The 15,325-nt window shown below is 53.5% G+C and overlaps 1 protein-coding gene across 5 annotated transcripts in view; it reads left to right on the forward strand.

The window, feature by feature from the left end:
* The window catches only part of RGS3 (regulator of G protein signaling 3), a 140,361-nt gene that overhangs the window by 41,188 nt on the left and 83,848 nt on the right, over positions 1-15,325 (forward strand). For 3 of the 5 annotated variants that reach the window (XM_086683765.1, XM_025933148.2, XM_086683766.1), the window contains 6 exons: positions 3,799-3,859; positions 5,042-5,132; positions 5,771-5,826; positions 13,156-13,237; positions 14,068-14,173; positions 14,912-15,263. In XM_086683765.1, the coding sequence (XP_086539891.1) occupies positions 3,799-3,859; positions 5,042-5,132; positions 5,771-5,826; positions 13,156-13,237; positions 14,068-14,173; positions 14,912-15,263 (748 nt within the window). Of the gene's footprint in view, positions 1-3,798; positions 3,860-5,041; positions 5,133-5,770; positions 5,827-6,119; positions 8,612-13,155; positions 13,238-14,067; positions 14,174-14,911; positions 15,264-15,325 lie in introns of those variants that run through there. The other 2 variants (XM_025933221.2, XM_025932945.2) reach the window with 2 other exon arrangements.

Consider the following 15,325-nt stretch of genomic DNA (forward strand, 5'->3'; position numbering starts at 1 on the left):
CTGGCAGCGCAGAGCCTGCTTGGGATTCTCTGTCTCCCTCTGTCTCTTTCCCTGTTCTGCTTGTGCATACACGTGTGCATGCACACTCTCGCTCAACATAAAAAAAAAAAAATTTTAAAAAGTGTCCTTTAAAAAAAACTAAAAGTTTTGTTTGGTAATATGGCGCAGAACAGACTGAAGCTTCTAGTATCAATCATAGTGCTTTCAGAATCTGTGGCCAGAGAACAGTGTTAGGGTTGTAATGTCACACACCAAGTTAAAAAAAGAACAAAACACACACACGTGTTTGAAACACATCATCTTTGGGGCGCCTGGGTGGCGCAGTCGGTTAAGCGTCCGACTTCAGCCAGGTCAAGATCTCACGGTCCGTGAGTTCGAGCCCCGCGTCGGGCTCTGGGCTGATGGCTCAGAACCTGGAGCCTGTTTCCGATTCTGTGTCTCCCTCTCTCTCTGCCCCTCCCCCGTTCATGCTCTGTCTCTCTCTGTCCCAAAAATAAATAAACGTTGAAAAAAAAAATTAAAAAAAAAAAAAAAAAAGAAACACATCATCTTTTATGCGAAGAGTATGCACATTTATGGGGAGTCTGCGTGCTGTGTGTCATGCCCTGTCCTGGGTACTCTAAGTGTTCTCTGTCCTTTAATCTACTTTCCAAACAGGACTCTCATGCCAAGTACAGTGCCATAATGTTAGAGAGCTTGTGACCAGACATAGGGAAAGAAAAGGAAAGAAAAAAATGGATGGAAAAGTACGTGTTCAATTTAAGCCATCCAATTAAAAATAAAATTGATATTAAATGGTGTAACCCTGTAACAGAAATAGTTTAAGGCCCCTGAGAAAGAGAATTAAAATGCATTCCCTCAAAATAATGCATTTTCATTTTGTTGTTTTTTTTAAGTTTATTTTTTGAGAGGTGGGGGGAGGGGCAGAGAGAGAGCGCGAGACAGACACGATCCCAAGCAGGTTCCGCACTGTCAGCACAGAGCCCGATGTGAGGCTTGAACTCATGAACTGTGAGATCATGATCTGAGCCAAAATCAACAGTCAGATGCTTAACCGACTTAGCCACCCAGGTGTCCCTGCATTTCATCTTGTAGTGGGTCTCTAATCCTCTGCTCAAAAGGCGACTGAGCCAAATACCATTCCTCATGAGTGTTCCATGAAGCTTTATCTCTGAGCCTTTGTGCTGGCTGTTCCCTCTGCCTGAGGTGCTTTTCTTCTTACTCTCTTTGGCTTAACTTTTCAGGCCTTCTTCCTGCATTTCAGCCCTAAACCAGCTCTTGCCTCCCCAAGCTTTCAACATTTGTTGCCTGCGCTGTTCATCTGTCCATCTCGCCCTGTCTAGTTATAGCCTTTGTATTGCTGTCTTGGGTTGCTATTTAAATTCCTGCATGTTTGTCTTCTTTCCTTAATGTTGCGGCTCCTTGCCCAGTGCCTGCCAACCAACCGTGGGCATGATGGATTCATCCATTTGTCAGGCCTTCACTGAGTGCACCCAGCCCTGAGCTCAGGGTTTAGCATTCAGAAGTAACCAAGGCTTGGCCCCTGAGACTTTGTGCTGGTGAAATTTTCAGGCAGTCTCCAGGGTGAGCCCTAGTTCCCAAGTTTATAAGCTGACTGGTATATTGCTGTGTACTCAGATTACATGTAAAAGAAGTCTTTCTTCCTCCAAAGATTTCAGGCTTAAAGGAGTAGCTAATTGAAGAACACTTAGAGAGAGTTTCCTGCTTATGGACATTAATTGTGACAATTTACTTGGCCTGAATTAGCATGAAATCATTGGAGGCCCCTTAGCAGGAAGCAAAGCTCATGGGAGGCTATTAACCATTTAGCATTCTCTAAGCACCAGGGAATAAAAATTCCACTTATTGAAGAGCAAGAGGAGAGGCAGCCTGTATTACAGCTAAAGCATTGTGCCTGGAGATTCAGAGAGTTACAGCCATAGCCAGTGTGAAAGGAAAGTGTGTAGCAAGGCAGTGTGAGCACCTCGATACCAGCTGGGTTGCTCTTGAATGTGTTGACAAACAAAATTAAATTGGCGGTGAGGACGTTGGTAAAGTCTGGACAAGGCTTTTCTGGAATGGCAGCTCTGATCAGTGTCTGCCACGGTCACCGCCACGTAGTGCTGACTTGGCCGCTTCCCAGGAGGGAGGCACGTTTGTTTCCGATGGTGGGGGCTGGCGAGATGGGTGTGGAAGGGTTGCTTGACCCAGGGTGAGCACACTGGCCTCTTTGGGTAGATTATTATTTTTTTTTTTTTTTTTTTTTAACGTTTATTTATTTTTGGGACAGAGAGAGACAGAGCATGAACGGGCGAGGGGCAGAGAGAGAGGGAGACACAGAATCGGAAACAGGCTCCAGGCTCTGAGCCATTAGCCCAGAGCCCGACGCGGGGCTCGAACTCACGGACCGTGAGATCGTGACCTGGTTGAAGTCGGACGCTTAACCGACTGCGCCACCCAGGCGCCCCATGGGTAGATTATTAATATGGCCTTGTCTGATGGGAGGGGGCAAGGAAGAGGGGAAGCAGGTGGAGCCCAGGCCACAGGAAATGGGGCCAGGGGGAGAGAGCAGGGGGAGTAGCAGAGTGACAGGAGCTGGTGAGGCACTGCCAGGTGTGGAGTGTGCATCGGCAGGGCAGGTGTGACAGTTACGAGGATCAGTCCCTAGCAGTCTGCAGCCCCAGCCCCTCACTTTACTTGGCTGTCTGCAAGAAGCCAGTTTTGTTTTGCTTAGGACTGTCAGATGGTAAGCTGCCACCCTTTCCGGAGAATGCAAACAATATGTATTTATAGAGACCTAGTCCACTGGTCCTTGACTGGGGCAGGCACAGGCGGGTGCCCTGCAGGATTCCCAGGACGGCTTTTTTTTTTTTTTTTCTTTAATGTTTATTTATTTTTGAGAGAAAGAGACAGTGTGAGTGGGGGAGGGGCAGAGAGAGAGAGAGAGGAAGACACAGAATCTAAAATAGGCTCCAGGCTCTGAGCTGTCAGCACAGAGCCTGACGCAGGGCTTGAACTTGGGAACGGTGAGATCATGACCTAGGCCAAAGTTGGACACTCAACCAACTGAGCCACCCAGGCGCCCCAGCTTTTTTTCTTTTTCTTTGTTTTTAATGTTTATTCATTTTTGAGAGATGGAGAAACAGAGCATTAGTCGGGGGGGGGGGGGGGTCGCGCAGAGAGAGAGAGAGGGAGGCACAAAATCCGAAGCAGGCTCCAGGCTCTGAGCTGTCAGCACGGAGCCCATTGCAGGGCTCAAACTCATGAACTGTAAGATCATGACCTGAGCCGAAGTCAGATGCTTAACTGACTGAGCCACTCAGGTGCCCCAAGAGTACCCTATATTGATGAGCAGTGAGAAATGTATAGAGTTGTTGAATCATTATACTGTACACCTGAAACTAATATATGTATGTTAATTATATTTTTTAAAAAGGAGAAAAAAAAAAAAAAAACCAGACCCAAAGCCTATGGGTAGCTCTGAGCTTCTGTGGTTGGTGGAGGGAGTGCTGTTCTGTGATCCAGGATGCCTGGCTTTCCCACGGGACTTTACTACTAACTAGTTCTGTGACCTTGGGAAGAGGACTGGCTCTGAGCCTCAGCCTTTTCCTCAGTGAAATGGAGAGAATAAACCCTCTCCAGCTTCACTCACAAAGTTGGAAAGCACAAATTGGGTGATGCAGGTAAAAGTGCTTTGTAAACCACAGTGTATCAGGCAAACCTACGTTGCACTTGATAATTGGCCTCCCGACAGAGCCCTCGAGAAGGTGCTGACTCAAGCCTCTGTTGTTCTCCCAGACAGAGTGGATTCATCGGCTGCATGAGCTTTGGGGTGAAGTCGCTCCTGACTCCGGACAAGGTGGGTCCCAGAGAAGCCTCTGGCAAGGTCGTCCCATAGAGGCCAGGACTAGAACGGGCAGAGGCCTTGGTCTGGAAGCCCTCGGGTGGGGCTTCTGTCTTGTGTGCTTCATGACCTGAATAACAACACTTTATCATCTGAGTGACCAAGGGTTTAGGTCCCCTTCTTGGTTCCTTCTTGTCAGAAATCAGTTGTCCAGGCAGCTCCAAGGCTTTCCAGGGGGCTCTGGGTCTGTTGTCTGCCATGAAGGATGCTGGCAGGTCCCTCCCTCGGAGTTCAGCACTGCTGGGCTTGCCCTGGAGGAGGAGGGCCGGGTGGTTCTCCCCCTCTGACGTGATCTACCAGGTCTCATGTTTTTGAGTCTAGCAAGTGCTCAGGGATGGAGTGAGCAGCGACATCCCCTGTGGAGCTTTCCTTTAGGCTGAGTGAAGACTCTCTGGAATCCTGAGACCCTCCCTCTGGGTAGCGGGTCCCTTATCCGCCTCTGCACCGTACCGCCTCCCCCTACCGCCAAACTGGAGGCTTTTGAGGAGGCGAGAGACATGCTCCTTTTGCACATGCCCAGAGATGTCCTGGTGGCCTCTGCATGGAGTTGCCAGGTGGCCCTGCCACTTGGTGTCCTGGAAGTGAAGTCTGGGGGTAGGTGGCTGAGGAACCTTTATCCTGCACGTGGGTGCACGTGGGCGCCAAGTATCTTCTCTTGATGCAGCTGTGGCTTCCTTCCCTCCTGGGGGAAGATGTTCCCTCCATGGGACTGCTCAGGGGCCTCAGGACACCTACTCTCTGGCCTCTCCGTCCCTCCCCCACTCCCTCCCTTCTGTTCCGTCAACATCCATTGGGCTCCTACTGTATACCAGGCACAGTGCAAGGCACATCAAAAAGACTGTGCACAGCCTAGTGGGAAGACAGACATCCAAATAGACCACTGTTCTCCAGGGCTGACAGGCTGTGGGAATTCAGCAGAGGAGAGACCAACTCCGCCTGGAGCATCAGGGAAGGCTTCCTGGAGGTGCAGGCATGGCAGCTCCCTTTGGGGCAGGGCCGCCGGACTGTCTGTCTCTACAGAGACACTGCTCCTGAGGGAGGCTCTCCAGCTGCTGCTTTTTGAGGGGGGTTGGTGGCTGCCTGACCTGTGCCTTCTGCCTCCTTTGTCTGAGCATGTCATGCCTTCTCTTACGACAGGAGATCAACGGCTGGTACTACCTTCTGGGGGAACACCTGGGCCGGACCAAGCACCTGAAGGTGGCCAGGAGGCGACTGCGGCCCCTGAGAGGTGCATGGACACCACCTTTGGCTTCTGCCCAGACACGCTGCTCCACTCACCCCCTTGGCTTCTCCCTTCCCTCCCTTCCTGCATAGTAGCATCGCCCCGGTGTTTTGTGGCATCTGTCACCCCTGGCTGCAGTCAAGTCAGGGGTCCAGGTCTCACAAACACCTGCTATGATGCAGGCTGCAGGCAGCCTCTTGCCTCCAACACCTTTATTTATATGGTTGGACCTTCCTGGGAGAGGATTATAGGCCTGAGGCCATGCGGTTCAGCAACCTCCATTCTAGCTTATGGAGGGCTGTGTTTCAGGAACTTTCTGCATGACTCCTTCTCAGGATTCTCCCATGGGCTGCCTTGCTGGCCTCAGTGTGTCTACCTTGATAAGCAGGGCAAGTGGGCCCTGCCACGAGTCCTGAGGCTCAGGACCGGGATTTCATGTTCCCTTCTCTTCTTTCCTTCTCACATGTAGTCCTGGCTCTTGATTCCCTGGTTAGCCTGAGCTCGGGCACCCCCACATCCTGGAGGCCAGCAGTGACTCGGATAGCCCTGTGGGCCTGACACTCTGGCTTGTCCTCTGGGTGGTCTGTGGAATGGGCCCTTATGTGCCAGGAGGAACTTTCCAACTCTTCTCTGTCATCTTCCAGGCCCGCTGCAGAGAATTCCAGGATATGGGGACACTGAGAGCGGGGAGAAACTCAAGGTAGGTGGGGACATGCCTGGGTAGGACTGACAGGGCCTGGGCATCACCCTGGGCTCTAACTTGCTCCTGGTCTGTCCCTTGGCCCAGGAGACCCCCTATTAAGACCGCCTTTGGTGCCTGACACTCAGGTTCACTTGGAGCTTGGAAATTCACAAGGCATGCGTTTTTATTTATTTATTTTTATTTATTTATTTTATTTTACTTTAACATTTATTTATTTATGAGACAGAGAGAGAGCATGAACGGGGGAGGGTCAGAGAGAGGGAGACACAGAATCTGAAACAGGCTCCAGGCTCTGAGCTGTCAGCACAGAGCCCGACGCGGGGATCGAACTCTCGGACCGTGAGATCATGACCTGAGCCGAAGTCGGCCGCTTAACCGACTGAGCCACCCAGGTGCCCCAAGGCATGCATTTTTAAGTGATTATTTCTTGTGCTTTTCTCAGGTTACTCTTGCTTGGGGCAGTGGTGGGGGGAGAGCCAGGCCCGGGCCCCTGGAGATGGCGGAGTCTGGATCTTACCAGCTTTCAGTCTCTTAAATCTGAGCGTCCCCTTTCCCCCCAGAACCCTCAGACAGCTCGGTTCCCCTGGCACCGTGGCCAAATCACCCTCCGCTTAGGCCTGCTTGATGTCAGCGAGCAGCCATGAGTCTGAACCTGAGACCAGTGGGTCCTTACTCCATAAGGCTGTGAATCTAGAGAGAAACCTTCACATAGGAATTTTGGTGAATTCCTCCAAATTCATTCCATCTCTTGCAGAACATGGCAGGGGACCATGGTTTTCTCTAACAGCTGAGAGAGGGAGAAACAAACTCCCAGTGACTGAGAAGCCGCTCTGTGCCAGATGCTGTTGTTATCTAATTTAATCCTCACTGCCGCCTCTGTGATGGTCGTTGCCTCCCCATCTCACAGATGGAAGGCTCAGAGATGTTAGGTCCCTCTCCACGGCCACACAGCCAGCTAGTGATGGAGGCAGGACCTGAAGCAAGGCCTGGCTGCCTCTAAATACACTGTGCCACACTGCTGCTTCATGTGGCCTACTGGGAAGATATGATGGTGCTGTTTTCCCTGATAACATCCTACATGTAGGTGCATGATATTCTACAAAACATCTTCCCTTTCATTTGCTCGATTCATTCCCCCATTCGTTCTTTCATTCATTGTCTATTGAACATTCTCACGGGCTAGACCCTGCGCCGGGTGCTGGGGTACAGCTGTGAGCAAGTCAAAGGTGCCTGCCCTCATGGAGCATATAATCTAGAACGGCACGGTCCAACATGGTAGCCACTAGTGTCTTGAAGAGTGGCTAAGGTGACCGAGGACCTGAATTTTTCATTTTATTTAACTTTAATTCAGATTTACCTGGCACATGTGTCCTGTCACTACCACATCGGACAGCACGGTATTAAAACCATTTGCTGGTTACTGTATTCTGTGGCTTCACTAGGAGTTTAAACCTTCTAGCTTCAGTGTAGGAGCTGCAAAGACCTCTCTCCCTTTCTCTGTACCTGCCCAGCACAGAGAAGGCAGTGACCAGAGAGCCTTCCTGGTGGTTTGTAGGAATGACACGGACACAGGCATCAACACTGCACGTTTCTAGGTGGCTTCATTCTGGATCTGCACCTAGGCCCTGACCTGTGGGGACGTTGTTCTGAGGCCCATTTGATTTTCCCGGGCTTGTACACTGAGAGATGTCCACAGGACTCAGCACAGTGGGGGTGGTCGTCAGAAGCTTGGTTGGGCTGAGGGAGAGCCCCCCAGAGGTCATCTGCTCAACTCTCCCTTTGTACACATGGGGAGGAGATAGAGGTCCAGAAACCTGGGTGATCTGCCCACTGTCACGACAGCCAAAGCTGGGCTGTACCAATGGACACTCTCTGGCCTCAAGGACATGAGTGGCGGGGTGGGTTTCCCCAGAGATGGTGAGGTGGTATAAGGGGCGCGGGGCTCACCAGGTACTGCTCTACAAGGCAGGGAACAAGACTGGGGGCCGGCTCCACCCTACCCTGCTGTGTGACCTTAACCACCGCAGTCCTCAGCTTCTTGATGGGCAAAACGAGGAAGCCAGATCATCTAGTGATTGGAACTCCCTTCCTGATTTGCCTTTATGGTCTACATGTCGTCAGATCCTTAAAGCCGAGGAAACTGACTTTTAAGCAGCTTCTGAATGGCAGGCTGTTCCTCAGACTCCACATGTTTCGTGTTCTCTGTTTTGAGATGGGATGTCTGTGAGTGCAACCCCCTAAAGCATCCTTGGATTCTTTAGATTGTGTTAATCCTCTGGATTTGCTGCCCGGGACCCTGGGATTTGCAGGGGGAGGTGGCGTTGTTATAGAGCGGGCCGTGTTTTCTGCCTGGGTTCTCGTCCAGCCAGGGGTGTTTGTGAGAACATTGGAATCACAAAGTGGCCCATGGCGGAGAATGCAGCCAGAACAAAGGCGCCCTCTCCCCGCCGGGGGCCGGGGGGAATACTAACTAGTTGACAGGAATTTTAATATAAAACTCTCCCTCTTCCTTGTCATTCTGAGGTTTCAGGAAGCCTTCGGGCTTATCGTGCAGAGGCACACAGCACAGACAGGGCTTGGGGAGGTGAGAGGTGATTTCCTGCCATTCTTCTGCGGGGCGGGCTTCCCAGGGCGGTCATGCCAGGCTGACTGGGCGCAGTGTGGACTCCCACTGCTGGGGGGAGAGCTGGGATTTCATGGGGCGGCAGCTGAGACAGGATCCGCAGCCATGAACCGGTTCAATGGGCTCTGCAAGGTGTGCTCGGAGCGCCGCTACCGCCAGGTGGGTTCTTAGCCCCTTGGGGGCGCATAGGGTGTCATTGGGGGTCGAGGATGGGGGCTCACCTGAGCAGGACTTCTCTCCCTGCAAGTCCTTCCTTGTTTCTTTCTGCTCATGGCAGGTTAATTTCAGTCTAGGGGGAGGATAAAGGTAGGAGCTGGCCCCAAGATCCACCCTTTACCCCCTCTCTAGGGGCAGACCAGGGCCAGCTCTATATCGTCCTAACCACAGATGTGTGGTGTCCTTGGTGAGATTATCTAGTTGATTTTCTGTTATTTTTATCTGGGGGCAGTGTGGGTTAAAAAAAAAAAAAAAAAAGGCCTCCCAAGCTTGAGATTGGAAATGGCTGAGCAGTTGGGTTTTGTGTTTTTGCTAACTTTACACTTTCACCAACTTTCCCTACTTCTGATGGGACAAGAGTGCCTGTCCTGCATTGTCTGTGTGTGATTATGTGTTTTCACATGTGTTGCTGTGCACTTTTATGTGAGATGGGACGTTTCCGTGTATATGTGTGCACACATGATTTCCTCCCTGGTAGGTGTGATGCCTTGGGGTGGTTCCGGAGTCCTCAGACTCCAGCCCATCCTCACTGAGAAGGCTTGGCCTCTCAGCCTCCTGTCTTGGATGCGGGGCAGAGTGGGAGTGACGATCCCTTAGCTTCAAGGCTCTTCTGGAGCTGCGTGGGGCCCTTTTTCTTATAAACAAGGAATGGGGACAGGGAGGGTGAAGGCAAAGGATGTCCAGATTTTGGGAATGTCCAAACTGAGGGGAGTTCAGGAATGGTTCTGATTTTAAAGGTATAGAAAAATCCCTCTGTGTATTGTAATGACCAGACTGCAATGTGGGTCCTGAGTCCTGCAGACAGGCAGCCTCAGGTCCTAGGGAGATGCCCAGAGGGGCCTCCTGCACCTCGGCTTGGACCCTGGGGCCCACCTGTTCTTCCTGCTGTGCTCTCCAGGCCTCAGGGCCTGGCCTGCCCTCCCAGAGTCCGGCAGAACAGCCCCTAGGACACCAGCAGCTGGGTGCAGGGTGGTAGGGCAGAGGACGCTAGATGGAAGGTTGAGAAGTTTTTGGTCACCTTGGGATATGGCCCAGAAGACTGAAGCCCGCTGGCTGTCAGAGTAGGGCCAGGCATGGATATGGGTGGGGCCTGGGGCTCTGGGACTGAAGTTCGAGACAGATCCTATACTAGGAGCCAGCACAGTATTTGGGCACCAGCTTTTTGCTAGACCTGGCTCAAAGTCAGCCCTGTCCTCTTTTTTCTTTTTTTTTTTAAGTTTTTAAAAAGTTTATTTATTTATTTATTTTGAGAGAGAGAGAGAGAGAGAGAGAGAGAGAGAGAGAGAGAGAGAGCGCGCGCGCGCACAGAGAGAGAGGGGGAGAGAATCCCAAGCAGGCTCTGCACCAATAGCACAGAGCCTGATGCGGGACTCAGACTCACAAACTGTGAGCTCATGACCTGAGCTGAAATGGAGAGTCAGATGCCTAATGGACGGAGCCACCCAGGCGCCCCAGCTCTCTACAGTGCCCTTGGCTGTAGCTCTTGAGCCTCAGTTTCCTTATCAGTGGAGGTGGGATGGTAATATCCAGTGATGGTGCTATGAGGCGAATGGAAGGCTGTGTACAGAGTGCCTGTGCAGCGCCTGGGATGGACATCTAGGGAGTGTTCAGTCAGCAGTGGTAGTCAGGGACTCGGGTGGAAGTCTGGGCGGGACAGGGGATCAGAAAGCAGGCAGGAGGGCAGAGGTGAGGTGCTAGCCTGGGTGAGGGCTGGGAGCAGTGACGGTCCCTGCCTTGGACAGGAAAGAGCAAGAACCCCCTCCAGGAAGGATGGCCTCTGCCTGGAACTGCTCCCCTCACCTCCTGATCCTTAGGCCCCAGGTCACAGAGGAGGACTGAGAGCAGGGCTACTTGCAGCTTCAGCTTCCTTCTCTGTGCCATGGGCATGCTAAAACCAGCCCCGAGTACCCCTCGGGGCTGCAGTGATGATCAGGTTCCCTGGGCACTGTCTGCAGGGCTCATGATGGACAGAGCATAATTCTGCCTCCTTTGTGCGGTCCCCCTTGTCACACTGAGCCCGGAGGGGAGCTTGCTTCCTGGCACCCTTTCCGTTTCCCTTTCCTTCCCAGCCCCCAGCTGGCTTAGACTTTCCTGGGCTGGTTCTTCTTAGGCTGGTGGCTAGGAAGGCCCAGGGGGCTCAGCCCATAGTCCTGCCTGGAGGGGCCCAGGGTGTGGGAGGGGGAGGCTGTTTTGTGGGAGCACACACCTTCTCTCCAGATTCAGCTCTGGGGCCAGTACCCAAACTGTTCGCATTGAGCCCACGGGTGTTAGGACCTGTTTGCAGAGCTGTCATCCCAGGCAAGAGGACTGTGGTCTTTGCTGGGGTAGGACTGGGAAAGGTCTAGAAAGACTTTGTAATCCCAGCTTCTGCTTGGGCTGAGGATGGATTGAGAGGCCCCCTGAAGTCCTTGTGAGTCACATGGAGTGGATCAGTCTCCTGACATCTTCCCTCAGCCCAGCCTGGGCTTTTCACACTCACTCTACGGTTTGTTTTTCTTTCTTTCTTTCCATTTTTTTTCTCTTCCTGTCTTAGCTGCGTGTTTTCCCAGAATTCTTATGGGAACAGGGTATTTTCCTGCCCCCTCCCCCTTCCCCTTGTCTGTCAGATTTCCTGTTTTACAAACTCACTTTGAATCCAGGCCCAGGGCTGGTGGGAAGCAGAGCCTCAGGGGCCTCCCCGACAGCCTCCAAGGGCCTTGGTCACCCTGGGTCCCCCGGCCCTCCCCTTCCTCATGCCTGGCCTTCGGGACAGCTGGCAGGTGAATGCCAGGTGCCCAGCCTTGAAGAGACAACCCCTAAAGGAAGGAGACATGAGTCTTCTGACAAGGCCACTGGCCCTCGACCTTTTCCAGCTTGCCGATCTGGCTTCTTTCTCGACCTGCCCCCCTTGTGCCTCACCAGGGCCCCCTCCATGTCCACTTCTCCCAGGGAGTCTCTTGGGGCCCCGCTCAACCCCTTTCTGACTTTGACCCTCTTAGGTCTGTAGCTTTCATAAACCTGCTCGGAGCAGCTGGAGTTGCTCTTTGGGGAGGCAAGGTCTGGGCTGTCCGTACCCCACCCAAAGTCTAACTGGCAGTATGCAGAAGGGGAGCAAGGCTGAATTGAACCGGCTAGCAGACAGCACTGCACCCCGACAGTTTCCTGCTGCCGGTGGGACAGTGCTGGGCTGTCCTCACTAAGCACTTGCTGAGTTCCTACCACGCACCGAGCCTGCCTTGCACCGAGCCTGCTGTCCAAAGTCAAGCACAAAGAACTGTTCCCAGCTCTGATCTCATACTCGGCTCCGGTGCATGTTGTGTCCTTCGTTTTGGAGAGATCTGCATATTCTTGTCACCCTCTAGGACCCAAAGACCGGCCCTGCCATGCCTTCATACCTCAGCAGAATCCGGCATGCATCAGGAGCTTGATAATTTTGTGTTGCTTTGGAAAGAGATCCTAGGGCTGCTTGGTTGGCAGCAGAGCGTCTGACCCTTGATCTCAGGGTTGTGAGTTCAAGCCCCATATTGGGTGTGGAGCCTACTTTTAAAAAAGGGGGTTGGGGAGCCTGGGTTGCTCCATTGGTTAAATGTCCGACTCTTGGTTTCGGCTCAGGTCGTGATCTCATGGTCTGTGGGTTTGAGCCCTGCATCAGGCTCTGTGCTGACAATGTGGAGGCTGCTTGGGATTCTCTGTCCCTGTCTCTCTGCCCCTCTCCCCAACTAGTGTTCTCTGTCTCTCTCTAAATAAATACACTTGAAAAAAAATAAAAGATCCAGGTGGTTGGGCCCCTTCCTGGGACTTCTGAAAGTAGGGTTGTGGATCTGCCATGCAGCAGGCACAGTGAGGTCAGTGGCTAGTTCAGGTTCACTCAGGAGGCCTGTCTGTGCCCTTGCCTGCCCCCTCACCTGGGAGTCCTCACTGGATGCCTTGAGGTCCCAGCAATGGACTGCCCTGAGAACCCTTGCACTTGTCCCCTGACCCTTGGCCGGAGGTTGTGAGTACACGTGTCCCTCTCTTCCCTCCCCTGTGCTGTGGGAGGGTGGCAACCAGGTGGGCTTTGTTTCTGGGCCTTCCACACAGGGCCAGCCCTGGACAGATGCTCTGTGAATCCCCGGGGGGAGGGGGGGCGGGTGGTGGGGAGGAAGAAGGAAGGGACCGAGGTGGAGATGTGCAGGTCCAGTGGGCTCTTTGGTAAAGGACTGGACTGTGTGTCTATGGGGTCTGAGGAAGGTGAGGTTTGCACTTCCAAGGCTCTGTCCATCCTAGGCCCTGCTGGGTCAGCCTGGCTTTACCTCCTGAGTTCCCAGCCTTCCTGCTTGGCCCACAAACCAGTGCTCAAGCCGCCTGGGCCAAGATAGGAACGGCAAGAGCTGGCCAGCCTCCTTCTTGGCTCCAGCTCTCTTGGAGAGGAGGGTGGCTCTGGGGTAGGGCCTGTGGGCTTCTCAACCCTGGAGCAGAGGTAGCAGCCTTGTGGCTTCTGGGAGTAACTGGGCGGGGCTGTGTCCTAGATCACCATCCCGAGGGGGAAGGACGGCTTTGGCTTCACCATCTGCTGTGACTCTCCGGTTCGAGTCCAGGCTGTGGATTCTGGTAAGTGAGCGTCTCGGGTGATGCCAGTCCTGCTCCCCTCACCACGCGCCTGGCTTCGCAAACAAGATGCGAGAGCTGAAGGGGGAGCCCCAACCTGGAGCAGTGTCCTCGTTTTTCAAAACCAAAGAATACTATTTTTAAATGTCCACACATGAAACTGAGGTCTATGAAAATAGATTCACAATTTTTTTTTTTGTTTTTATCAAAATGAAAATAGGTTTTTTATATTTTGTTTCCTAGTCATGTTAAATAGGAACTAAACCTACATTTTCAGTAAGGGCTGCATGGGAAAATGAGAGTCATTTATGGACTTTATTTGGAATCGGTACTTTATCCTATTCCAAGCCTGATTAGCACTTAAAAATAGGCATGCTCTCCCTGTTTTTCACAGAGGGGAAGCCAGGGCTTGGGGATCGGGGTGTGTCCCCCCAGTGCCTGCATGGGGACCGGCACAAGGCGGGCGCTCAGGGAATGGTGTTAAAGAATGAATGAAGTGTCTGAGCCTGGCAACAAGGAAGGGTTCTCGGGGGAGGAGGGGGGGATCCCTTGGGGAGTGAGAGCGAGAGCGAGAGCGAGGTGGGGGCCTGGCTGGAAGGGTGGACGGGCCGAGGAGTGAGCAGGCAGAGAAGACGTGAGGGCGAACGGGTGCCTCCCTGCGAGGCCCCCGCGAGCCACTGAGGTCGGCCCCGCATTTCGCAGATGAGGAAACAGAGACGGCCAGACTTGTTGAGGCCGCCGCGGGGGCCATGACTCTAGGTCATGTCATGGGTCGTGTCATTGGCGTGTCAGGGCTTCGGGAGCCCTCAGGCGGCTTTTCTTTGTCCATGCAGGGGGTCCGGCAGAGCGGGCAGGGCTCCAGCAGCTGGACACCGTGCTACAGCTGAACGAGAGGCCTGTGGAGCACTGGAAATGCGTGGAGCTGGCGCATGAGATCCGGTGACAGGGGCGGTGGGCAGCTCTGGGCCTCGGGCTGATGGCACACCTCCCCAAATCCCCTGCCCTGGGCACAAGGCAGCTCCCACCCCCTCCTCCTCGCAGCTGTGAGCAATTCACTTTGCTCCTCAGGGGATGGGTTTCTTGGCCCGAAAATGGAAGGTTCAGGCTCAGAGCAGTTTTGGATCCTGGAGCAAATAGCGGGGAAGAGGCTCTCAAACTGACCCTGTGGCTCACGGCGCGGCTCCAGGGCGTCACTTTCTACTTCAGCTCGTTATTTTCCCGTTGTTTCTAAAGGATGTGTAGATGTGGGGAATGTTTCACTCGCACACTTGAGAAATTATTCTTTGGAGTGTTTGGGTCCCCTACATTTGGACCCGCTGGGGTAAAACTCTCGTGACCCATTTTGCGTTTGTTTCTAGAATGACTGGAGACGGGGTGGCACGTAGGTGGCTTGCTGGCTCCTCCCTTGCTTGTACTTTGCCCATGACCCACGTCACTGGTTGAGTTTGGTATTCTCGTTTCACCTGGCCGTGGCCTCAGGGTCCTTCTCAGCCACTGCCAGTCAACTGGAGTTGACCTAAGGGACCCCTTTGCTGTCTCGGCTTGAGGTGGCCTCTTACCTCCCTGCCTGCCTGACCGCCGGGGCTTCTCTCCCCCTCCCCCACCCTTCTTCTCTGCCCTTTAGACCCTATCCTCAACTCAACTTCTCTGTGTGACCCCTCCCCCCGCCAACTCTAGGAGCTGCCCCAGTGAGATCATCCTGCTCGTGTGGCGCATGGTCCCCCAGGTCAAGCCGGGGCCAGACGGCGGGGTCCTGCGGCGGGCCTCCTGCAAGTCGACGCACGACCTCCAGTCGCCCCCCAATAAGCGGGAGAAGAACTGCACCCATGGGGCCCAGGCACGGCCTGAGCAGCGCCACAGCTGTCACCTGGTGTGTGACAGTTCAGACGGGCTACTACTCGGTGGCTGGGAACGCTACACAGAGGTGGCCAAGCGCGGGGGCCAGCACACCCTGCCTGCGCTGTCCCGTGCCACCGCCTCCACTGACCCCAACTACATCATCCTGGCCCCACTGAACCCTGGGAGCCAGGTATGGACAGCGGGTTCGGAGAAGGTGATGGGCATGCGCTGGCCTCACACAAGAACATGCAG

This window comes from Puma concolor, chromosome D4 (genome assembly GCF_028749965.1).
Source record: "Puma concolor isolate L17-30 chromosome D4, mPumCon1.1.hap2, whole genome shotgun sequence".
Classification (NCBI taxonomy): Eukaryota; Metazoa; Chordata; class Mammalia; order Carnivora; family Felidae; genus Puma; species Puma concolor.